At 41.2% G+C, this 26,090-nt stretch overlaps 1 protein-coding gene across 2 annotated transcripts in view; it reads right to left on the bottom strand.

The window, feature by feature from the left end:
- LOC306784197 (SEC14-like protein 1) overlaps positions 1-21,962 on the bottom strand; it is a 31,297-nt gene extending 9,335 nt beyond the window's left edge. For both annotated transcript variants that reach the window (XM_079278059.1, XM_079278060.1), the window contains exons 1-6: positions 21,642-21,962; positions 20,179-20,268; positions 3,475-3,624; positions 3,102-3,233; positions 752-880; positions 24-279 (exon numbers count right to left, since the gene is read on the bottom strand). In XM_079278059.1, coding sequence (XP_079134185.1) covers positions 24-279; positions 752-880; positions 3,102-3,233; positions 3,475-3,624; positions 20,179-20,241 — 730 coding nt within the window. In that variant the 5' untranslated portion in view covers positions 20,242-20,268; positions 21,642-21,962. The remainder of the gene's footprint in view (positions 1-23; positions 280-751; positions 881-3,101; positions 3,234-3,474; positions 3,625-20,178; positions 20,269-21,641) is intronic.
- Positions 21,963-26,090: the final 4,128 nt, after the last annotated feature.

Here is a 26,090-nt window from a genome sequence, read left to right as displayed (position 1 = left end):
TTCAATCCCCTGAGGGAACAGACCTTCAGGTGTGCCAAGCAGAATCTCCGCTAGGCTGTCGTCCTGCTTGATGTCCGGACAGGTGATGTCTTTGGCGTCAGTGGGCAGCGGGATAGAAACAGCGGGCGTGGCCACCAGTTCGGGGAGGACAGCTGGGCTGGTGAAGAGGCTGGTTGGTCTGGGGACAGACGCGGGAAAGGATGAGGGAGTCCAGCGCGGCACATGGGTGATCCCTTCATCTTGTAGCTCCTTCAGGTAGAACTCTATGATTTCTTTTCCCTGTGAGGAACACCAGTGTAGAAATGAAGTGGGACAACTGTGGCAAAAATAGCAGAAGAGGCTGTGAATTCAAGGAAATTAGATTTATGTGAGCTATTTGGAATACAAACAAACAATATTTTATCTTCATATGTACTTTATTCAAACCAAGAATGACAAAGACTCTGCCTTTTCTCCCCGTTTCCATTACTTCAGTTGGAAACACTAAAAGATTATGCAATCAACATTGCCAACATCCCTCCTAAATGAAGGCAGATGACTCACTGGGTCCACAGCAGAAGACCCCTGTCCACTCAAAGATATTATGCAAGCTCATTTATGCAATTAAAACAAGAGACAAACTGAATCACTCACGCTCCAGAAACCTCTCAAAACCAAACAGTTCTGCATAATTCATACAGCACCCATTATACAGAACAAAGGCAACACCTACACGTATTGATTAAGTGTAACAACACAAACACACACACACCTTTTTGATACTGGTGGCATACTGCTTCATAGCGATCTTTTCCACAGTGGTCTCAAAGCCGAAGAAGGACTTTATGTCCAGGCTGGCGGTCTGCTCAAAGCAGGTCCAGTCCTCATTCTCTGGGTGAACCTGTACCAACACACACAGACACGTATCGCAGGGGTCAGCAACCTTGGGCACGCAGTAGCTTAACCAATGGCACCCTGGCAATAAGTGTGCAGGAGAGTTTTTTTGGAGATGTTGAAGTGCCACATTCACAGCCATTGGTAGATGCACGGCATGTCATTTACGGTAGTTTAATTGACCCGCTTTCCATGAAAACCCACCCACCTCTGCCTTTGATCGACGAGTACTCAGAAATGGGCATTTCATTTGATTCCATAGGGGTAAAAAATAAAAAATAAATCAAAAAATACAACAAACTGTGATGTGGATGTTTTCATTAGGATGGCAGCCTTCTTCTATAGTGCTCTCATATATCACTTACAATGTCATAATTATGGGTGAATAATGTTTTATATTAATGAATAATGTTACTATGAAACATACGGATGGAATCAAATTACAGATCCGTTGGAGATTTAAATTTTGATATTGCGTCATAATTAAACTTAATGTTAACCATAACGTTTACATGACAAACCGTTTAACGAGAACATTTAAAAATGGTACTTTATATCAAAAAGGTAGCCAACCGCTGTAGTGTATATTATAATGTATACACATGCAGGAACAAGATAACCAGGTCACACCCAACTTCACTAGATGACGCACGCAGAGAGACATCTTCACACTGTGCACTATGAGTAGGAGTGTGTGCGCGTCAGTCTGTCCACATAGCATCAGCGTATACACATGAGCCCATTCACGGTAGTACAGGGTCTCACAGAGCGAGGCGTCTTTTATCTTTTATCTTTACCGTGAAATATTTTGAATTTTGGTTAGTTCGAGGAGATCTGAATGATCAGTGTCTGGGCCAATCTGGGACAAAAACACAAGATTCGCTTTAATTGTAATAAAACTATTATCTTTTCTTCAGTTATAAAGAGCAGTGTGTGACGCATTTAGGTAGCCTCGAAATTGTTCGAAATTGTTCACCGTTACTTTCCCCGGTTTAAATGACAAATACGGTGGTTGCAGAGCAGTTAGAACTACTTAAAGGTAATGCCATGAGAAACTTTACTGCAGGCCAACATTAAACGTGGCTGTTTTGTGTTTGTGTGGTCTCAGCAGCCGGTGTCTGTACTCTGTTAAAGGTAGTATATAAAGATAAAAGACGCCTCGCTCTGTGAGACCCTGTACTACCGTGAATGGGCTTAATGTTTGTTGTGTAACAACTGCAATGACTGGGTATTCTCTCTAGCGGATCATTTCAAATCAGTTTTAAAGGAGTCGCGTTCTCCAAGTGAAACTTTTATTCATACATTCGTAAATTTAAGCTTATGAACTGCTTAGTTTTCAATCAGGGAATTCAGTATTTGGACCAAGAAGCGCATGAAAAATGTAGAAGGCTACAATTTGTTTGAATGTGTCGTATGTGATACATATTAAATCAATATTTACATAAAACTTGTGGGAGATATTTTAACAAATCATTTAAATCCATTTTAATTCAAGCTACATCAGCGTTGCATTTCAAAAGAAGTCGTGAGTTTAATGCTTTCCGAAGGCTCTGTGCTGGTAGCTTTATTACTCTTGGCTACCAAAATATTTCAGCTTTAGCTAGGTCCATTAGCTCAGTCTAATTGACCCGTCCATCCCAGTTAATGTTAGCACAGTGTGCTAAAGCACACAGTAAGAACCTCTGTGCAGCCTTGGACCTAAAATTAGCACTATAGTTGCTTTGAGGCTAATACGATGTGCTTGACCTCATTAACTCAGAGCACATCCATTCATGAATAGGCAGATCTGAAGTCAGAGTGAAGCTTTGAGCATACAGAAGTGGAGCCGGGAGAAACCAGAAAAAGACATGCTGGTTTCAGATCAGTACTTGAGAGCATTCAGCCAGATTGTGAGTGGACTAAATAAGAAGAGCGACAGCTAGCAACATGCTTAGAGCACGTCTAAACATGGCCTTCTGTGCAGGGAAGCAATGCAGACATTAGAAGAGAAACAAACATTAACATGGCTGTACTGGCGGCAGATTGCTATTTAGCAGCTTACCAACAGCTTTACAGAACGTGTGTGTTTGCTTGTTTGTGAATATAGTTGTGCGGTTCTGTAAAACACAATGGCTTGAGCATGTTACAAAAATTGCTCTCTCCAGGGCCATCGGCACTACAAATATACACACGTTTGTGTGTGGACAACAGTCTGCACTCAGCATCACGAGGGTGTGAATGCTACTGACCGAGTAGCAGCAGGTCTCACTGATGATCACCCTGTTGGAGAAGGTCTCATTGTGGGAGTCGATGTGAAGTGTCCTCTCCTTTCGGTTCAGTATGTTTTTCTGGATGAAGTAGACATAGTCCACACCTGCAATCTGCAAACCACACAACAACTCATGTGACAAGAGATTAAACTGACATGAGAGACCGGTTGAATCTTTATATGCTATTGTATGTACGTAGAGCTAAAAATGGACACAAACAACATCATTACATTGGTTGTATAAAAAAGAAAGAATACTTTGGGGCAGGGATAAGGAGTTGGTAAAGATCCCAATAACCACAAAGCATTGTACTTAAGATGCACTTTAGCCGACAACCTGATGTGCAACATACCCTTTTGAGCAGGCGCGGGGCATCAACATCCAGAGCACAGCGGCGCTCCACCCTGGTGATGGAACCGTCCTCATTGGTCTCTTCTTCCACCACGTCACTCGCCACAAACATGGGGATGAGGTGACAGGTCGGGAACCGGCGCTCATAGGCCTGAAAACAAGGAAGGAGGAACAGAACTGTTAATACAGCTGCTCGCAATCTGGAAACATATCTGTTAGGTATGAAGTTTCATTCCGAGTAGGAAGAAAACAAGAGGTTCCAATAACTCGTGTCTACGTGCTGTGCAGTCGGCAATCAATCACAATCCGACGGCTGCGCTTTGAGAACACACAACAAACAACCGATTACAATCTGTTTTTGCAGAGCGTCACAGTAGTAGAGATGGACCCAATGAAATTCCTTTCGCTAATTCAAAAAATTGTCAAAAAATCTTTTTACTCGGTTGTTGTCATCTATAGTGGTTATTTGCATTAAACAGCATTCAAATAATTAGGAAATAAATGATTGATTTTATATTAAATACTTACAAATGATTGGCTTCAGTAGTTTTAATTAGATATTATAATAAGCTGCTTAGACAAGTGTTAGGGTATCATAATTCCATCTCTAATATCGATTTTATATTTCTGTGAAAACATTTGAACATATCATGGCAGCTTTTGCAGGGAAGGAAGGCTTTTTAAGCCACTTCCTTCCTAAATGTTATTCTTGTGTAGGGCCTTGAGACAGTGTTCGTCATCTTAAAAACATACCACACAGCTACAGGTTGTGTACAGACAGCTTCTATAAAATGAATAAGAAAAAAAGTTCAGGTATTTCATAAGAATGCAAGTACTGAGAGAAGAGAGACTGAGGAATCTGAATAAGAGGCCAAAGAAAAGCTCCTTCATCTTAGTATCGTTCCAAACCTCTCACTCGAGCCTCAGCAGAGAATGGCCCTGACTCCACTAAAGGACTTTTTACAAAAGCACCTTAACAAAAACAAAAAGGCTCAATACACAATGGAAGCCGCTGTGCCCAAGGCTCACACCGTGTCTCTAAAATATGTCTTCTCACTATTGCAAAAACAAACAAACTCAGCTCTTGTGCAGAGGCTAGTCAGCTTTTATCCCATGAATATATCATTTGAAATGAGCCAGTCTGCTTAATGAGTAGACTTTTATGTTTGGTACTTCAAGAATATTTTGCACTAATACTTTTGTACTGTTAATCAGGCTCAAGACACATTTTTAATGCAGGACTTTTACTTGTAGCAGAGCATTTTTACACTGTGTTCTAGTAAATAATTTAAACAAATGCATTGGTAGTGTAGCTATGAACAGTGATGACACTGCAAAAAGTCACATTCACAAAGACTGGGCCAGTGTTACATGACGGTTTGCTGACATCGCTGTAGACTATAGACCCAGTTAACAGGCAACACAGTAAAGTGTTTATGTATTTCTGAAGTGATACCAATATTTTGTGTCTTCTTGGTTAATGCCTAGAACCCAACTAGGTTTCCCAATTTTTATGTCATTATATTTCTCAGAAAACGGGAAATAATTTGGATGTATGTGAAACCCAAGTTCAGCAGCTCCTGGCATGCCACTACTGGGCGGGGCTACCGAGCCACTACCGAGGCAACTGAGCCACTACCAGCTGCCAACTGTCCATTGACTGAATGCTGAGCTCTGTTTTTCAGCCCGTGATGCTCTGGAACAACTGGGCGCAGGCTTTGTACTGCAGTCAGCAAACCAGCACTGACCGTAATCATCAGTTTCACCCCTGAAAAACAACCGTATATAAACAACAATCTCAACCACGAATGCCATGCGCAGTCAAAACAATAGCCGTACAAAAACATACGCTTCACTTTACATGGGACAATGAGCCTCCCCAAGCTCAACTTTCAGCTGCCCCCATGTGCACTGAAAACCCAGAAACAGGAAGGTCATGATACCAGCTTATTCCTCAAAAAGGAAACGTAAGGGCATGCTGCTCAGCTACACCAAAAAAAAAAAAAAGACTCAAACTGGTCACATCTGACTTAATTTTGTACTGTACACATTCGGGACTAATAATGACAGTGAACTGCTACAGTTGAATAGTAATAACTACTAACAAACTTAGACTAGACCGTCCAACAATACTTGTCACATCAATCTCATGTGAATCAAACCATGTCTAATTAATTTCTTAGCCCTTTGACTCATTGTTCTACAAGGCACGTTTGGGATACGGAGCTGCATTGATGACACATCAACATAACGGTCCATGGTGACAGGATATGTTCAGATACAACATGAGTGGCCAAGCCATGAGTAAATAGTTTCTGGAATTTGATGTGATTTCCAGCGGTGCATGAGAGAATATACAGCAAACGATACACAGTCATTTGATCCCTTCCTGGAAACACAGAGAACATTCTCCCTTTAGACAACAGACAATGTGGATAAGGGCATGAGTTTGGAAAACAACACCTATGTTTCTCAGGGAGGGAGATTCAGGAAATCCAGGAGTTACGAGAGGAAACATCATAAGATTCATAAATGTGCATAACGTACTACCAGGCAATCAATCAAATATTTTATTTATTAAATGTATTTTTGAATTGAGATATATATATATATATATATATATATATATATATATATATATAGCTGCAAGCATGGTCCAAACAAAAACAGGAAAGAGCTCACTGGGTCATACAGTACCAGGTTTCTTTTCTTTTCAAATAACATTTTTAAGTTGAGTGATACCTCTATAGTAACCTTTACAAATAAAGTACAGCTGAAAATGTTAAGTCGATTAATTGACTAAGAGAGAATTAATCTGAAACTAAATTGATAAGTCAATTTCCGTAATTGTTTAACATTCTTTCTACAAGAAATGCCAAACAGTCTCAAGTTCCAGCTCCTCAAACGTGTGGATTTGCTGCTTTTCTCTGAATCACTGCACAGTGAATATCTTTGGGATTGAGATTTAATAGTCACATCATTTGACAGTGAAAATAATTATAATGGATGTACTTCATTAAATTGACGCAAAATTGTCTTTATTAGTTTGTAACATTGCCTACCAAGATCCTGTACACTTATGAGATCTCCAAAGACATCAAGAGGAAAGATAAACAATACGACAAACTAATCTATATAGTCTCAATTAGATCAACTACTTTAATAACATTCATCAAACAACAAAAATATGCAGGTATGACTTTACACTAGGAGCGCAAGTACTGTAGATGACCTGGTTTTGCTTTAATGGGTTGTATCAAGTAGCAGTCTCAATCCATTTGTTGACTATAGTGTTTGTGAAGAAACAGGTTCTAGTAACAATGGTGCCGAGTCATATTGTCGCCTCTCCCCTAAACTCTGTTTCACCGAGGGCGGAGCTTACACACACACTCCTTGTAAGACGACATTCATGCGTTTCTAGTCGCCTATCTCTGATAATGTTGCATCGTAAACAACCAATCCATGCTTAAATTGGCAGAACGGGGGCAGCGTCACTAACGGCTAACGAACGATGGTTCCGTTGGGCTACATTATGATCAGTGAAAATGAGTATTGGGCGAAGGTAAATAACGTATCACGATGTGTTCACATGTAAATGTGTGTTGAATGAATACAGTTGTTTCTGGAGAAGTGGAGATGTTTTCACAGCAACATAAATAGATATTAGAGAGGGATATATGACCCGTTTACACTAAGCACAAAGCAGCTTATAATAAATCATTAAAACTACTAATGAACAACTTGTTTTAATTAGTGGTGTAACGGAGCGTACGGATCACCCCTCACGGCTCGGCACACATGTGAACCACGGATTATCTTCACAGTTTAACGTTAACCATCAGTGTGAAATAAAGTTTCACTGACTATCGTTATCTTCAGAGTGGTTGAAATGTTTTTTTGGACAGTGGCAAAAAAGCCTGGAGCTTTGTAGACCAGCTGCTCTAATCGAACAACAAAGGGAACTGTATCTGTCAATATGGATCATCAATGTTCAGCAACTAGTATCGTCGGCAAAAAGACGTGATCGGGGATCTCTAAAAGTTATTTGCTTTGTTCTTTTGTGCTGATACGCTCCGAACCGCGAGTTTTATGATCCGTTGCACCAATAAAATATAGGAGGTTACAAGTTTTTCAAAGCAGCGACGATTTACTTCATAAACATTCAGCATTCTTTCACTGCACATTGAGGTGGCGTGAAAGGTAACATGACTGTGGTTAGAGAATGGAGGTGGCGCGAGTCTGCCAATGTATTGCAATATGGTCACCACAAAATAGTTGTACTGGATTGGACGAAATGAAGAAAACACCCTTCCCCGAAGGCAAATCTGTTGTAACACAACAACTCTGATGCAATGTTTCTATCAATTTACAGCTGCTCCCAAGAGGAAGCTGCAGAAGACATGAACTGACTTGATGTGAAATGTTCTATTATATCACGTTCATACAGCCTTCGTCGCATGAACTTCACGCTGCATGATCTGTCGCTGCCAGACTACAGAAAACATTTTATTCCACTTCTTCAGTGTGTTGCGTCATAGATTTATGCCATTTGCTTATATACGCAAGTGAGGTGAGGGCCAAAGGTCTCCTAGGACCAACACTGACTGGTGAAAACTTCCAACTTCCTCGGTAGCAGCGTCACATCTCTGGAGCTTATGAAAACGGTTGCGTAATAGAGACAGCAGCCGCCCAGAGGTCGGCCTCTGCCATTTCATATGAGCTTGCTTTTCTGGTGGCTGGCAAAATGGGAACATTGTGGTTTAGGAGCACTTTTAAGATGCAGATACTTGATGAGGACTGCTTAGAGATTATATCAAAACATAAGCTGAGATGCAGCAGACGATCTGGCTGCATTTCTTAAGTATTCAGAGGAAAGTTACAAGACAAAGAGTAACTTACTACAGAGTCATATAAACCCTTTCAAGGGAATTGCATTGCTCGGCGGCAGCTTACATCCATGTTTACTTCCTGTCAGCCGATGTCATTCCCTTACACAACAACAACAGGGAATCTACAAAGGAAGTAAGGGTCATTAAGTCACTGAACTCAAGTTAGTGCCAAACTGCTAGTATTCTACGTGCATTTAATGTACAATTAAACATAGCATCATTGTAATCAATTCCTAACCAACCATGAAATAGTTTATTAACCTTTATACCGGTGCTAGTTACTTTGTCCGTCAATGAAGTAAGTGTTAATTTGCACTTTCTTTAGCTAATGTTAGACAGTAATATCTCTGTTGAGACATCCCACATTCATTTGGAGATAAAACCGTTAACGTTGGAAAGAAAACAAACGGGGAGAAGGTGTATAAGAAAGGAGAGTGAGAGCCTCTAACTTAATCGATGTCATGACTCATGTGTATGCTAGCTAATAATATAGGCTGGATGACTAGTCTGAATGTGAATCACTGAGGTAAACTGCAGGCATTGTAACATACAGTCAAGTCCTACATTTACCTAACTCTGACAGGCCATCACACACACACGCACATTTAGATTGCCAAACCAAACTTGTCTTTAAGAAACACTTGACAAGTTCCATTCATTTGAATGTACAGAACAAACTGTGCCTTTTGTTGGCATTGGGACAAACAAATGAGTCTTCCATATTTGGTCTCAGTAATAAACCGGACTTTGAGTGTGTGCTGCTGGCAGAAGTGCGACGTCATTTAGCTAATGTTTGGTGGCAAAAATCATTAGGAGTTCCCACCCACCACCTCAAGCAACCCTGGGCCTTGACCTGCTTGGGAACCCTTCACAGTAGCCAGTCACATTTGGGGTTTTTTGGGGCATTATCCGCCATATGCATGCCAATAATGAATTGGACTGACTGGGTCATGTTTGATGTTGCTCGGAGAGAGGATGTTAGGGTGCTGGCTGGTGAACAGTTTGGGTCACAAGAAGATCTGAGAGACTATTAGGCCGACAGATTAGTGAGCCAGCGCTGCCAAATGACAGATAATGTCCCGTTCATTCATGAGATCGGTCGTCACAGACGCACAACCCGCTCCTGAAAATAATGGATCTGACGTGAACGGCCTTTCTGGAATCAGTTTGCAGAATTTGAGGTGAATAGCTTAGAGAAGGATGTATAAAGAATGGCATGTGGAGAGGAAATTTCTCCTGGTTTGCATGCATTTTCAGAGCGAAAAGCTTTAAACTAGGTCATCGACGAGGATGGGGGGGGGGGGGGAGGTTACAGAGCAGGCAGCTTAAAAATTCTGTGTGTCTGCTATAACTGACTCACAGACTGTAATGTGAACAAAAAGTAAGTAGTTACTTAGCATATCTTTGTACATGAGAATTACTTCATACATGAGAATTAGCAGGTGACAGTTCAGACTGTATTGGTTTATCGGGTTCTCGTGATGATGAAGAAGAAAACAAAAAGGTCTCATCCGAATAGTGAACCCAAGATGAGAGCAGAGAAGAATCTTTCCTACAAAGTCTGTGATTGGATTTTATTTCCTTTCCAGTTCTGCAGCAGAAATAAAATGTGTTAATTAAAGAGAAAGCTTTCACTACAATGTCGATCATAATCGAACAAATAACCAAATAAAATTCAGAGACAGAATTTAAAATGTAGGCTTTATTTGAGAACTTAAAATTAGACTCCATTTTGTTCATTGTCCCGTACTATATTTTTGATCAGTCAATACTTAAAAGTGATTAACTGACCATTGGCTTATCATAGGGATTCACAGCTGTGTTCATTATCCTGTTTTCGGGGCCCAAACAATGGCAGCAAGATCTCACTTTGGTCAATTAGGCTTTTCAACAGTACTGGCAAAATAAAATTTCCACGATGACTCATGAAAGCCTCTGAATGAATGTTTACAAACGGAGCGTTTGAATAGGGAACCTCTTATGTGAGCATAAATAGGGTGAAACCACTTCGGACAAAAGATCCTGGAATGTATTCAGAGCCTACGTGTCCCTATGTTTTCCAGGGCTGGGCCAACCAGTTGGACAGCTTTACATGAGACAGGGATGCTGTGGACACAGCCTCCGGTGTGGGGTTAGTATCGCGCAAACACTTTCGTATTTGTCGAGTGCTCAACAAAGTATTTACTGCAGGTAAACAGACGTAAACATTTGTGAGCTGATGTCACAGTGTGATGGAAAAGGTTTGTGAAGGGTAATCATATCGCTACGTAAAGACAAGGCAAGATCACCGCCCATCAGGTCCAAATGCCTTTGAGCCGAGGTGCAGGCTGGATGTTGGGGTAGGAGAGAGAACAAGCTCCTGATTGAACAGAGGCAACAATAGAGCGTTTAGTCTCCGCATGCCGCCCCACCCACTGCTCGCCTTCCAATGATCTCACTGCTACACTGTGCTTTGTAATGGCAGAACTGCCTGGAACTACCAACTGAGAGAGAGGAGGGGGGACAATCTGCCCTTACACAGACCTTATGTAAAGGTTCTAAATATTCGGTGGGCCATGAAGTTACAGGTTAGGCATGCGTGATTGGATAGAGGTGTTCACCAGGAACAGAAAGCTGCAGGACGGCCATCTTTCAGCTATCAAATCATCAGAAGAACAAGAAATGTTTACATTTTTTACTGATACAAAGATAAAACAATAGATAAGTGGTGAGCGTAGTCATCGTGGCGTCACCCATTGGTTTGTGGACTGCCGCTTTGAAGCCTCCAGTTCAGCGATTTTCGCTGTCGCCATCTTGGATTGCGGCCATCGCCAATGAACCATATTTAGAGTGCGGACGACTGACGTAGAGACGCCATTTATGGCTCTTATAGCGGCAGTCAATCACAGCTGTCAATCACAGTAAGCCCGCCCTAAAGCATACTCTGCTTTATAGTCTATTTTACTCTAAATGGGACCATCATTTATTAAATGAACACAATGCTGTATTGAAACTAACGATTGAGACCATAACCTCATGTTCACAATATTTTCTGAGGTAAATAGTAGTAGGATCATTTTCTCAGACTTCCATATAATCTGACTTTTTTTTTGCCACCTGGACATGACTCTGTCAAAGTAAACTTTAAAAAAAAAAAAAAATGGTGGAATTGCTGAGACAATGATAATGAAGAGCCAATGTCCAAGAACATATTTCAATGTTACGTGTTACATCTAAATCCACTGTGGAATCTGCTTTTTGAATAATGAAGCCTCATCAAGTCTATTCAGGTTTACCTTTCTCTAAATTCTCTGTGAAGGAGGGGTCTTGCACCTCTGTTCCTAAGTGTGCAGCGTGACTCATCACTCTGACTGGTCTGCACACAGGGCCACACCACTGCAGAAGGAGAATTCCTCATAAGCAACAAGTTACAGGAAAGTGCAGCATTGTTGATATCCTGCTTTACATTAAGGGAAAGAGAGGTGCTGGCAAAGCATATCCACTGCCTGCTCTGCCAACATTATTACAAAATCCAAATGATTGAGCATCCTTTAAAAAGGTTGAGATAATAGCGGTGAACACAAAGATAACTGAGAGGGGCGAAGAGGGATAGCTGGAGATGCCGGATCCCTTTAGAGATGAATGCACTCGTCTCTGTGAGAGTATGGGGGCGTATGTGAGAATGCATACAAAGCTGATGGAAGGATAATACTGTGTGAGGGTTGTTTATTACCTACAGTCACACACTGTCTTATCAAAAAAAAAATCAAATCAGACTTCAAGATTACTCCAGTCTCATTTTTTTGCCTTTAATCACACTCAAAAAAAGGCAAACCAAACATGCAAAAAATGAAACTAGGTTTAACCAGCTGTGAAATAAACCACACGTTATCATGGAGAACATGGCAGCAGGCATCACAGTATCCTCTACACATTCCTATAGAGAACTGCAAAGATTACATCTTTTTGTAGGACAATCCAGAAGTTAGCATCGTACTTTTTCCCCTCCACAAAATGCAAATGGGACTTTTCCATTGAATTATTGCAGACAATAAGCTCTGTAGCAAAGAAGAGTTTATGGTACTTACACATTTTCTTCAGCAAGATAATGTTCAGTAATAATGAACCACACACACCACACTTTCATTATTTTTGAAGCGTAAATACACTACTACACCATGACTCCACGTCACCACCATTAAGCTGAAGGCAGACTCGTATTCGCATTATGATGACTTTTTTAAGAGACGTAAAAGCGTCAAAATTCCTTTATCAAGTTATGTCGTAGAACCAAACTTTAAAATCTCTTAAGATTGTGTTAACCACAGACCTCATTTAAGGCATCTAACCCAAAGAATCCACTCAAAGAACCCATCGACTCAGACGACGGAACTGGAAGTGCAAAAAAAAATGTGCCAACTCACTTCCAGGCTTTCGTGCTCATTCCTGCAGCACTCTATGAACGTCACCGAGCTGCCGCATAGATCTGAGTCACTATCCATCGCCACACGGTAGCACGGTTGCAGTGTAAAATACGCTAAAGGATCATTGTGCATACACATTCATCTGTGTCTAGCAGAGCGAAGCAGGGTGGGGGGAGGGGGGCTGTTGGGGCAGCATCTCGACCTTGCAGCAGGAAAGAGGGTGAATGAGTGTTCTGGTGATCAGTGAATAAAATCAGCTTCAGAGTGTTCTCATAGGCTCCCAGAGTCACGTGGTGGTGGTGGTGGTGGTACAGCAGTCGTTTGGCAATGCTGCTTATTTAAGCTCTTCTCCCCAGAGCAGGCTATAACTCTTCATTGTTTTTGGCAAACAGCATGCAGCCGAGTTAGCGACTGAGACGATGCAAGCAAAGCTCTGACAGATTCATTCAGAGGAGTGGAGGGACATTTTCTGAATCAGAACAGAGAGGCGCAATGAGAAATGCATACATAAACAGCAAAACATTTCACTGGAGCAGGAATACTAAACGCCTTGGTATTAAATCTCTCTTGAGGAGCTCTGTACGAATAACTATCGTAGTGAGAATGAAGTGTAATGCGGTTTCATTCAATTTGTCTGTGCTCTCTTTTTCCAATGGGCCACGTTTCCATGACCAAAAGAAAAAAAGATTGCATGAATAAAATCACTCTATTTCGCTGTTCAGGCAAGGCTGACATGAAGGTGAATCTTTGCTTGTATAACTACACGCCTGTAGACGAGACACCTTTAGGTGAGATAAGCCACACAAAAAGCCTGGCAGCTCACAGATGGAATAAAACAATAAAGTAACTGCTGCTGCGCCATAGAATTGGTTTGCAAAAAGCCTTAACCGGACCTGGCCTTAAGTGGGTCAGGACTCAGGACACGGTGGGACCGGATGTCACCCTGGCAGGGCCGCTCAGTGCTTAGCCAGGCCAGACAAAGAGAGAGGTTAATGTAGGATGAGCCAGGTTTAGAAACACCGGCTCTGCAGCAAACTGGCACAAAACACTGTGTTGGTGATCCAACACTTAACGTGCTAGGGCTGACCCACATTGAGAGAGTTATAGGAGGCACAAAGCAGTTCATGGTGCAAAAGAAGACAGAATAAGCAGACTGTGCAGGATCTGAGCTCCCAAGTGCTGCGGCAAAAACTACCCCCAAAAAAATCAAACCTGGTAACATGAGCTCTGTTGTCTTACAACAGCTGGCCTTTGGTGCAGTTATCGAACCAACCAACAGGCAAAACCGACATGTATAAGCATCTACTGAACCCGTGTGCTTAATTGATTAACATATTCTTATTTCTGTTTTGCATGATAGGGGCTCAGATTCCTTACATGATCCGTTTTTTTAGAGACACTATCAAACAGGGGTCACTAATAGGCAGACCTAAAACCGAATTATTTAATTTGGACGAAGCGCTTCTATTTTAACCGGCACAGCTTTTCCAGCCTTTACGGCAGTCATTCAGCGGTCCAGGTAGCAAACCGACCAATTACATGCGTTGTAAATCACATCACCTGATGCTACTCAGCCAATCAAATATGTGTATTCTGATAAGTTTCCAGACTCAAGTGAGAGACGAGGAAACAGAACAAAGAGCAGGAGAATTATGTGAGTCAGAGAAGTTATTCCACATGATGTTCTCCAAGAAGAGAAAAGTGGTCAGAGAGACCAGAGCCTTTAACCAAGAATGGACAGAATGTTCATTCTTCCCATGGGCAGTTTAAAACCAGTGTGTGTCATATGTTCAGAGACTGTGGCGATTGTTCAAAGCAGCAATGTGAAGAGACACTAAAGAGACAAAGCACAAATCTTTTTCACAGAAAATAAATCTAAGAGCTGAATATGATCAGAATCCTTACACATGAATTCACTGCCCAACAATGATGTTACCAGTGAGGTAATGATTTTATTTCACTCTCATTCATACACATATATATACACATATACATATATATATATATATATATATATATATATATATATATATATATATACATATACATATACATATACATATACATATACATATACACACATATATATATATATACACATATATATACACACACACACACACACACACACACACATATATATATAGAGAGAAAAGTCTCTCTAACTGGACCTCGTTGAACTTAATAGAATACCACCGTTATAAAAAGGAACAAAACTTAAATTAAAATTCAGGCCGCAGCAGCAGCTCACGACACACTAGCGACAGGAATCAAAAGGCAGAACTGCTAATTGTGTTTACTATTGAGTGAACTCAAAGCTGGTGATGCAGTTTAAAAACAGTCACAACACTTCAAAAGACGAGGTCCCCTACCAAACTATCACGGGTGTCCCGTTTCACTGCTGGTCGCGTCCCTTTCCTGTACGTAATGTAACTGAACTGTGACAGAGACCTGAGCTGGATCGCAGGAAACAATCATTTTCACTGAGGGCCTCACTAACAACAGGTTATCAAGCTAATAACAGGTTCCAGTCTGTCTGAGAAGGAGGTGTGGGCAGTGTGCACCCTTTCACCTGTTTATTTTACCCGAGATAAACGGAGTGCGCGGTGAAAGGGACATGCTGAGAGTCTGAAGCAGCACAGGTATTGCCCAGAGGCTACTGTGTTAGCAGACAGCGCTCAGCCTAATACGTCGGTTCATTTTCCAAAGTATATGCATTCGTTTGTGCTGCCACTGATAAAGAGGATTTACCGTAGTCAATAAGAAGGAAGTGTCCCAGCAGGCACCACACTAGCATGGCACATCCTGTTCTTTTATTCCCCTGTAGAAACTCTACTGTTACCAAAACACTTTGTCCCTGTGGATTAGCTACAGGTCCATACGTTTCCATAGAGCAGGAACACTTTGACTCATTTAATACCTCTTTGCAGCATGGCTGCTTATCTGGGAGTTGAGGGACTTAAGATATAGTTATTGTCTTTTAAGCATCAAGTTCGCAGTTAGTTATGTACTATTCCAGGGTAATCCTTTTTTTATTTCTCTTGTGGCTACTGAGGTCATTCTTCATTCGTGGATGTGTTCCAGAAGCAACTGTCCCTTCAGCTGTGAAACAACAGCGAAAGTGGTATTGTGGTTGACATTCCTATGTGCCTCCCTGAGGATAGACTAAAGGCTCTGAAACTGTTGCGATAACAGCAGCAAAAAGCATTGACTACATTTCCTGTTATTGAGATGCAGCCGCAGACTCAAGGGACCGCTGTGGCTGCTGAGGTACTTCCTTACTTCAGTGATTCTCCAAAAAACAGGCCAACTTTGTGTGGCAATGAGAAGGCTCAAACAAAGCCAGTTGGCCGTTAGTCAACAACAGTCTCATCCTTCTTAGATCTGCGCCCGAGATTACTTCATCCAAAAAGGAAGTTTAGAGTTTTCTACGAGGATACATACTGACGGTGCTGTGGAGTGCGTTTCACTCTGGCGCCATTCTAATCTAGTCAGGACTTTCAGGAGTTGGTCTCTTTGATACCATTTAACTCTCAGCATCAGGTGTTCCTGCTGTAAATCACTCAGTGAAATGTTACAGAAGAATCTTTAATCAAGCGTCACATCTAGTCCTGTCAAGTTGATTTCATAGCCTTCAAGCACAAGCCAAAATCAAAACAACACCTCCCAATGATACAAGGGAGTTGACAGTTTATTTTCTTGCTTTATTATTATGTCCGCATTGTGGTAAACCCGGGTGACTTCTTTCGAAACGACAGACTTGATTTCCGTTAAAAGTATATGCTGGCTCGGTAAAAATGTAAAAGATAAAGTACGTCATGATTGTTCCGGTGGACTTTCAACTACTAAGTTCTGAGAAGAGTGTCAAATCTGCCAAAAGGCCGTCGACGCCGGGAATACCAAGATTAACATGCTCGAGCAGGGTACAGTAACTGCTGCAGAACAGAAACAGCTGAAGGGCATCTGAGATACGAGCAGGACTTATGCAACAGTACACTCGAGCCACAGCAGTGTTATGCAGAGGTTGAGATACTTTAATAGCACCTGTCAGTGAGGCGATTGGATACTTCAGGCTAAAGTGAAGAGAGGCTAAGTTTAAGCGAAGATTTTAAAAATCACAGCACTATGGCAGCATCTGGCCCTTTTCAATGAACTGACAGTATCCAAACAACAGAGTCAAATAGAGAGACAACTCCAAATACCTCCGAGCTAAATGTCAAACATAATCCCCCAGCAGACAAGACGGAAAAGCCATTACAGGCAAATATTTGAGAAGCCTCTGAAAGAGGAACTGGAGGGAAGAATAACAAGGCTGAACTAAGCTATGGCCCAACACAGTAATGTGCAGATCATTTGGTACTCTGCATAATGCATAGGCCTGCCAGCACAATATGTACACCTTATACACATTGAAAAGTGAAAGTAGTCGAGACAAAAAGAAGCAGATTCTTGTTAAAAACAAGAAACACTCCCATCAATGCTTTGTGATAGTTTCCCACAAACGCAGGAGGTTGTTGCACTACTATGAAGCAGAGGCGACAGCCCTGCTATAGAGGAAGTGAGAGGGGACAGATTTCACTGGGTTTTAAATGAAAAATAACCAGTACGTGTTGTGACGCACCATTAGGTCAGCTCTGCAAAAAATACTCACTGCAGAGAAAAGTTGCAAAAAGGAAAAAGAATCCAAACGCAACAAACTGACTGAACATTTCTGCCACCTATTAATTCAAAAATTCACGATAGAGTCTGGCGTGTTTTTTCCTGTATTCAACTTTTAACATCCATCTTATCCGTTGCTGCCTTGGTGACAAATGTTACGATTCCCCCCTTCGGCTGCATGCTTAGACCCAGGTGTAAGGACCAGCCCTCTATTTATAGCCATCCGTTTGCCCAGTGCTCAATCCAGCCAGTGCTCAGGAGATTTTGTCTTCCTGCACCCTTGTTCAGGCCAATAGCGAACGCCAATTTCCATTTAAAGATAGCCGCAGCAGACACATGACAGGCTGTTAAAAGGATGTAATTCCCAACTAACTTCCTGCTGATCAGAGGTCATTTAAATGAATTCAGCCATTCATTGCTGAAAATGATCAGCACAGCAATAAATTATCTTTGACTAGTTAGACTGTTTGGTTGAAATTGACAGTTGTATAATCAGACCAGGACTCTTCAGGCGTGCACTAACACCACATTACTGACAAACAGCAGCTGAGGTCAAAAGATTGCTGAGTAAACCATCCATCCACTGTGAGATTATAGTTCATGGTTTAGCACACAATCGCTCGTCATTCTTTTCCCACTGAATTAAAAAAAGAGATATGGTATGAAAATATGTTGAAAATCTATTATTTCATTGTTTTTTTACATGATCCAGTGTTGTCATGAAACACTGCAGGGACTCAATCAGTTAGTGTTTCCTATCTGCTGGCTGCTGGAGCACTTCAGCCAGTGAACCTTCCACACATCCTCTGTCTGACTGCACAGGGGGTAAAGACGAACAGATTTCGATGGCAAATTATATGCAGAAAGGGGGAAATGAAGACAAGTTCCAAACATTAGGGAGAGAAAGCAAAGATGGCACAAGGAATGCTGCTGAGAAAGCATTTTTCTTTTTTCTTTTAAAAGAGTGAGAGGAAAGAGAGATGAGAGCCTCTCTGCACTGAACAAGGGAACTCGTGCTTGAAAGTGAATGACAACACGCAGCAAGGCAGACACTAAAAGCCATGAAAGGCACGGAATGTTTTTTTTTCTTCTTTTTTTTATACCAAGGTGGAAACTCAGTTTGACATAACAGCACAGCCGTACAATAGATTCAGATGCTGAGTGTGCAAATGTACAGCACAATGGTTGCACATCTTAGTGAACGACGAACGGATCTTAAACATTGAGATGGCAGGAATCCCAATGGAGTCTGTCATTTCAGTCGCCCAAGACATAAGAAAACATGTGTGTGCCACGTAGGGCTGGGCGATAAATCGATTTAATCGATTAATTCGAATGTGTGCTTTAAGGCGATGTGTTTTATTGAAAATCGAGAAAATCGCCCCCACCCCTTTTTCCCGTAGTAGAGTGCGCGCGCATTGTTTACAAACTAAAACAATGGCGGCCAGCAGCTTCACTGCTGCCGCCGCCACCTCACAAAAACAACCCAGCATTTTGGAGACATTCACCAACTGTACTCCGCATGAGAAGAAGAGTGCCCGGTGGAAAGCCATCACGGATGCAGTCGCGATGTATATCGCAAAAGATATGGTGCCCATATACACCGTGGAAAAGCCGGGGTTTATTCACCGTCTCAAAGCTTTGGACCCCAGGTACGTGCTACCAAGCCGTAAACATTTTTCTGACGTTGCCTTGCCTCGGCTGTACAATAGTACACGCCAAAGGATCTCTGCGGAGCTGGAGGGGATGTCATTCTACTCCGCAACAACTGACCTGTGGTCCAGCAGGTTGACCCAGACACCGATCCACTTGACTGGTGGAAGCGTCACCAACTTAACTTTCCAAGGCTAAGTACTTTAGCAAAGAAATACCTCTCTGTGCCAGCTACAAGTGCCCCCTCTGAGAGGCTTTTCAGTGTGTGGGGGGGGGGCATTGTTACATGCCACCGTGCATGCCTGAAGCCAGAGGTAGTAGACAGGCTTGTCTTCCTGGCAAAAAATATTTAGAAAAAACATGCACTACTGTTTAATACTGTTGGTTATGTTGTGAATGCACTTGATTTTGTTTACATGCACTTATTTACTGTGCAAAATATGTTATGTTGATGTTAGATCAGATGTTGCACTTTTGAAAATGTGAATGTTAAAGGGTCATATACATTTTATTTCATGCTGTGTTTGTATCAGTGTATTCAGTTAGAAAAGCTTACTGTAAAAAGTTACATTTGCACAGTTGTTTACAATGGAAGGCTACTATTTAATGCCATTTAATGTTATGTTTAATTTAATTTTATATTTAAATGATTCAGGCAAACAAAAGAGTGACCAAATACTTTTTGTATACTACAGGCACCTTTCTACAATGTTCAGGTTTTGTTTGCACTTTATTTTTATCAACCTACTTGGGAAAATCATCACAAAATAAAAGAAAAAATTGTTTTCAACAGCTTCTGTCATCTGCAAAAAATTTTGGGGGAAAAAAATCGATTTAAATCGTGAATCGGATTTTTTGTAAAAAAATCGGAGATTTTTTTTTTAGGCCATATCGCCCAGCCCTAGTGCCACGTGAGGATAACCTCAATGCAGTTTTCTTCCAGCAACAGCATTTTGAATCTGTGAGCAAATAACATGCAAGGTGTGTAATTCTGCTCAAATGACTACCTTCTGAGGGCGACCTCTTAAGAGCCCACACGCCAGCATTACATAACTCAATATTACAGAGAGTTGACTGTGAATACAGGTAGAAGACACTTACCGCCATCACCAGCTCAAAGCGATGCTTGTACACTCGCACAGGTGACTGGTACTTCTGCACCATGGTGGGGATCGCAGTAACACCAACAACCTGAACGGGAATAAGAATAAATCAAATCATAAAATAAATAACAAGCTATGCTCACAGGCACTTGTGAAAAAAAAGAGAGTAGAGATGTAAGGCGGCATTTCATTCACTATTGCCATCATCACAATAACTGTGTTGCTGCCGAGTACCAAAATCACAGCACTATGGCAGCATCTGGCCCTAAAAGAGGAGACTCAGCGTGTAATTAAGTAAAAGGTGCATTATGGCTGACTGCTTGAAAGATGCCGCGTGTGTGTGTGTGTGTGTGTGTGTGTGTGTGTGTGTGTGTGTTGGCAAGCAGCCCTATGAACTAAATAAAAATGTGTATAGTTATGGGCTGCAGAAGGGAAGTATCCTGAGCCGTGACCGATGGCGTCACCGATCAATGGACGCAGCATGCCCCGCTCATCTATCAAACAGACACTATACCACTGCAATGGCTTCTCACTGGAAACTACTGGGAATGGCCTATAACTAAGCTAAGTGCATCTACAATCTCTGCAGCAGTTAGGGTAACAGCTACACACAACAACACTACTTAATGATAAAAAAATATATACAGGTGGTGCTCATTCTTTAAAAATGTAAACATTCCACATGCTGGAGCAGAGGATAGAGAACAGGATGACACAGAGTAAAAACATCTGGATAAGAGAATAATCTTCGATTGAACATTAGTAGTGAACAGACAAATGTACACACTGAGTTTTAATGCAAACTAAACTGAATGTGGTGTAAAGTTTCTGCTTACTCCAGGCAATTTAAAAAGAAGTGCAAAGTGTGGCTTGAACCTCATGTTCTGTATTTGTCCAACATGCTGACACACGTATGTGACTCCTGCGATGCAGGGATGGGAACATGGCACCAAGTAGGAGGGGTTAGCTAAGGTCCCAACACTTCGTACAGAGGGATCAGGGGAGGCACACTAATAATAACCGGGGTTAGGACCAACAGCATACAAACCACAGTATTCCTCTATGGCTAACGAGTACTACTGCTGTACATAATTACCGTCATGCTTCAGGGTCTGTCCGCAACTTCAGAAGACACGGCAAAACAAGACAATTACTTCAGTAACAGTAATGTGTTAATCAAGAGATTTCAGGTGACACGCTGTCAGACACCTACACATGAAACGTCTGTAACGTTAACGCTAAATCTCCATATATGGCTAAAAAAAGAAGATGAAACTCAACAACAGCTTACGTATTGTTATATAGACCACCTTTACAGATAACAACACACACACACGCCGACTTGTTAACGTAAACTGAAACAACAGTGCTTGCTAATTGAGACTAGCCCGCGAGCTAGCGTTAACTTAACGTATTTCAAATCGCTGTCAACTTCACATAAATGTCATAACTGGTGCTTACCGGTGATTCAAATAAGTAAATAAATCTGGGCTGGTTTAGTCTGATTAGTCGCTGTTTCTTCCGAAAGGGTTATCCGAGCAAACTCTTGCCATCCCCTCCTCGGCTCTTCACTTCGCCGGGTGGTGAAGCTGAATCCAGAAGCTAATATTTAGCTCTGTTGTGCTAGCTGGCCATGTAGCCAGAGGAGGTAGCTAACAAGTCCTCCTCACGGTCCGACTCCGACTGGAAGAGTAAAAGCAATATACTGAATATCTTAAACAGCCGTCCAGCTTTAAATCACCCTTAAATGGATGAAAGTGTCGGAACAGAAGGACTCTCAGTCCTCTTCTCAGTCATGCCTGTGATGTGATGCCGTGGCTCCTCCCCTTTTTAAACCCAGTTTTTTTCCACCTCTCAGAGCAGCGCAGTGCTGCTTTCATAAAAATCCACCGCCTGACCACAGTGAACGACAAAACACAAGAGGACAGTCATCTATGAGCAGTAGCATAGTTACGGCCTTGTTGTTTTATGCCTGAGAATTTGTCATGATGAGCACAGTTTATCTCTCGTTTTATTTTGCAACCAGATCAGCATGTCACACTACCAGATCATACGGTATGTTTCTAGTCCAGTGTTGTGTGTATTGTGTGTATTGGCATTAGGGGGGAAATTATGTTGCTATTGACACTGACATTTCACCAAAAACGAATATATGAGATTGAGCATGGACAGAAGGTGAGGGTTACTTTAGGGCGACCTGCTTGTTAAAGGGGCGCTATTTAGAATTGCAAAAGAAAAGAAAGAAAAGCTTCTAGTGTGGGGGAAGCTTCACACACAAAGTCTTTAATTTCCCACGTTTCAACCAATGGCATTTCAAACCCCACTGCCATATACATGTCCTCATCCAAACCCCACACCTCAGGCTTGCTGTCTGACTAACAATGCCTAAAACCGGTGTATAAATGAGTAAAATCTGTGTTTGTTGAATTTAATTACAATATATGAAAAGCGATGACACCAACGCTCTCTTTCTTTCAAACCCTCTCATTCTGTTAGCTGTTCAGAATGAAAGAACGTGGAGTGTCTTTGGCTCACCTACCCTCAAAAGTGTGTCACCTTGGCAAGATGCCAAACATCCAAATACCAAATGGAGACAGGGAGCTATTTTGGGCCAGAGGTAATGAATGCTGCCATTGGACTGTGCTAGTTTCTTTATCACTGTCACGTATAACAAGCTTTGTAAAGTGCTGATTCTATATAATTTACACACCTTTAATCCAAGACCTCTGCTGTTGAAAAACATTAAACAGAAGTTAATTGTGACCGGTCACCCTGCATCACCCTGCATCACCCTGTTATAATAACTGTCACAAAGTAACTGAAATGAAGTGGAAAAACACAGACCCATTTAAGTGGTTCATCCATTAAGATTCAAGTAGAGAAGTAGATTTGCGTGAACTAATTTATTTTACTGTGTGTTTCATATTCACGTGTTGCCCAAATATGTGTAGACTTTGCTGTGGCCTATAATCTTCTGTTTAGTTCCCAGAGTTAAGTACAGTCACATCCTAATTATATAAGAGGTTTAGTGGCGGTGGATGATAGCATTAACGGGCAGGCTAGTTGAGTCTGCACACTGAGGTCTCCCACCGCACCAGACGTTAAAGAACAACAGCAGATGCATTAAAATGTTGCATTAAATGTTATTGTATGTGGCTGGAAAATGTGTTTATGGCGGATTTAATTCACTGAGAATCCATTCATTCCCATAAATACAGGATGTGCCAGCAAATATCAGAACTTTGGCTTAGATTGAATCATTGCAAAGAGTCATCATGTTGTTTGCTGTTCAGTGGTTCTGCAAGGGTACATTTTTCCATTAGTAAGCGAAAACAGATCACATACCATCAAGGCGAATACTGTGCTTGTGACAGCCCAGGTTCATGTACAGCTTGGTCTTCATTCCTCACATCTCCTTCCTTGTGTTCCTCTTTCCTTTATTACCTGCGCTCTCAAAGTCCAATAAAAGCAAAAAAGAAACCAGGAGCACAATCCTGATATATCATTTGTGTGACCCAAATGAAGGAGGATTCACGGCCTCTGGAGAGGGTTTCAAAAGACTACTAAATACAAATACAGATGATTCATAAAAATAATTTAGAGAACAAAAACAGTATGTGGATGCTTGTAAAATTTGTCGAATCAGCTGTGCAGATTTCGATCAAGAGCATGTGTTAATGAAATATTACAGCAGCATCTGTGGCAAATGGGTCTCGACAAGGATATGCAGTGCGCTCTGCTGGGCAATGGCTGCAGTTACAACGCATTGCAATTAAGGAGGCATAAATGCCAACAGACTTAATTCCATAAACTGATGTGTTAACAACATCATATTCTTTATATTTCCATTTTCTCACCACAGTAAAAGTAGAACAAATCACATTGTACCCAGCTGCAGTTTGTGTTACCCCTATATTCTACTTTTCCTCACAGCTGAGAAAACTCGCCTTCTTCACAATCAGTTTTTATCTGAAAAATAAGCTTCTGCAGTCATACGTGTGTTGTCTTTCCTGATTGAACTTGTGTAACATCATCCTATAGTGATGCCGATAAATGTACAGGTGGCAGTTTTTGGACATGGAGAATGAATCCTACTGACTTTTCATCTACTGCCACCAGCAGGTCAAATGACTTACCAAATTTCCAAAACGTTGGTGATCCTTTGACATGGTTTTGACTAAATTCCTGCAGAAATAATGAGATTGTTGAGTAAACATCACACCTCAGTATGTTAGCATTTAGCTCAAAGCACCACTGAGGCGAAGTACAGTCTCACAGAGCCGCTAGCATGGCAGCAGACTGTTTGATATTATATTAATGAGGGTATTTTACAGATCAGTAAAGGTAAAACGAATATAGATTAAAACAATATGTACAATTATGTGAAAAAGTCTCATCTTGATTCTATGCAAGAAAAACAAAAACCTTTTCCTTAATTAGACCATGGCAAAATGTTGCTCCTGGTGGTGATTGTTATGACACAAATGTGATTATTGTCATTATCTGCTGATTGTTTTCTTGATCAGGTTTTTAATAATTTTGTCTAGAAAATACTGATAAAATTCCCTGTATAATTTCCCTCAGCTCAAGGTGACCTCTTTAAATGATATGTTTTGTCTGAATAACAAATCCAAAAGTCTTCAGTTTACAATAATGTATCACAAACAAAAGCATCAAATTCTCACATTTGAGAAACTGGAAGCAGCAAACGTTTGGCATGTTCATTTTCTGTTGATGATCGTTTCAATGACTAATCATTGCAGCTCTTCAGTCAATGCCCATTTTCAATATCATTTCAGTACCACTAGCAGTACCAGCACACAGCCACCAGAGGACCTCAATAAAACAAAAATATAACTTCCAGTTACGTTATACAACTGATTCTTCAAACAAAATGAATCGTATCTATGCATTTGTTAACGGTCATAGTGTGTTTCATTTTAAGATTACTATGGAGTAATTTAGAGATTGAACCAGATTTGGCACAAAAAGCTGTTTTAAATCAGTTACTGGTCTTTATTTATGTGATGATATTACACGCAATATGTAGAGTTCTGCAGTGGCATCAGTAACTTGCTGACCACCTATATTCTAGCCATCAGGCAACGGCTGACGTTGATGGTGACATCTCTCCCTGCTGAGACACAGAAACATGTCCTTGCAGGTGTGAGCAGAGAGCAGCATGCTGGCAGGAAGTGGTTTTCAGAGTCTGACAAGCCGATCTTGGCAGGAAGCGCAGCCTCGCTTTGACAGGAAACTGATCTTAACAGTCAACAGTCCATACACCCACCCACAGGTATCTGACAACGTGGATACTGTCACTCTTTTACTAATAGACTGCTTCATTGATCATGGAATTAATAATAGTCACTGGTGGCATTTGTGTTGTAGATCTTTACATTTAATATCATTCAAATATTAATTAGACAAGAGAAATGTTGTTATTCATTCAAATTACTACAAGTATAATTCTGAACATAAAAATCAGTCTGTGTATTTAAACTATTGATTTATAACATTTTTCAATGCATGACAGAAGACAGAGTACGGGTTAGAGATGAAGTTGCATCCTCCATTTAAATGAAGAATGAAAAACCACACTTCTCATATTCATAGTGTGTGACTGACTAAATGACTCAAGAAGAGACAGACAAGCAGGTTTCCTTTGAGGTAGTGTTGGAGCTGAACTATATATCAAATCATACTTAGAATACCTTGGACGAAAGCAGAACAGGAAGTGAGAAAGAAGGGAAGTATTAGGTGAAAACATAAAGCAAAGAAAAAAAATTGTTCTGTGACATTTCATGAGGAAGCAAGTGCGCTGTGAGTGAGAGGAGCTGGGCGCTGCAGCAAAGCAACCCCAGACAGAGCAACTAGTTGCATGTTGTTGCCGGATAACATTTGGCAAGA

The sequence above is a fragment of the Melanostigma gelatinosum genome (genome assembly GCF_949748355.1).
Source record: "Melanostigma gelatinosum genome assembly, chromosome: 11".
Taxonomy (NCBI): domain Eukaryota; kingdom Metazoa; phylum Chordata; class Actinopteri; order Perciformes; family Zoarcidae; genus Melanostigma; species Melanostigma gelatinosum.
The sequence above is the reverse complement of the archived record's forward strand: the minus strand, read 5'-3'. Positions and strand labels throughout refer to the sequence as shown.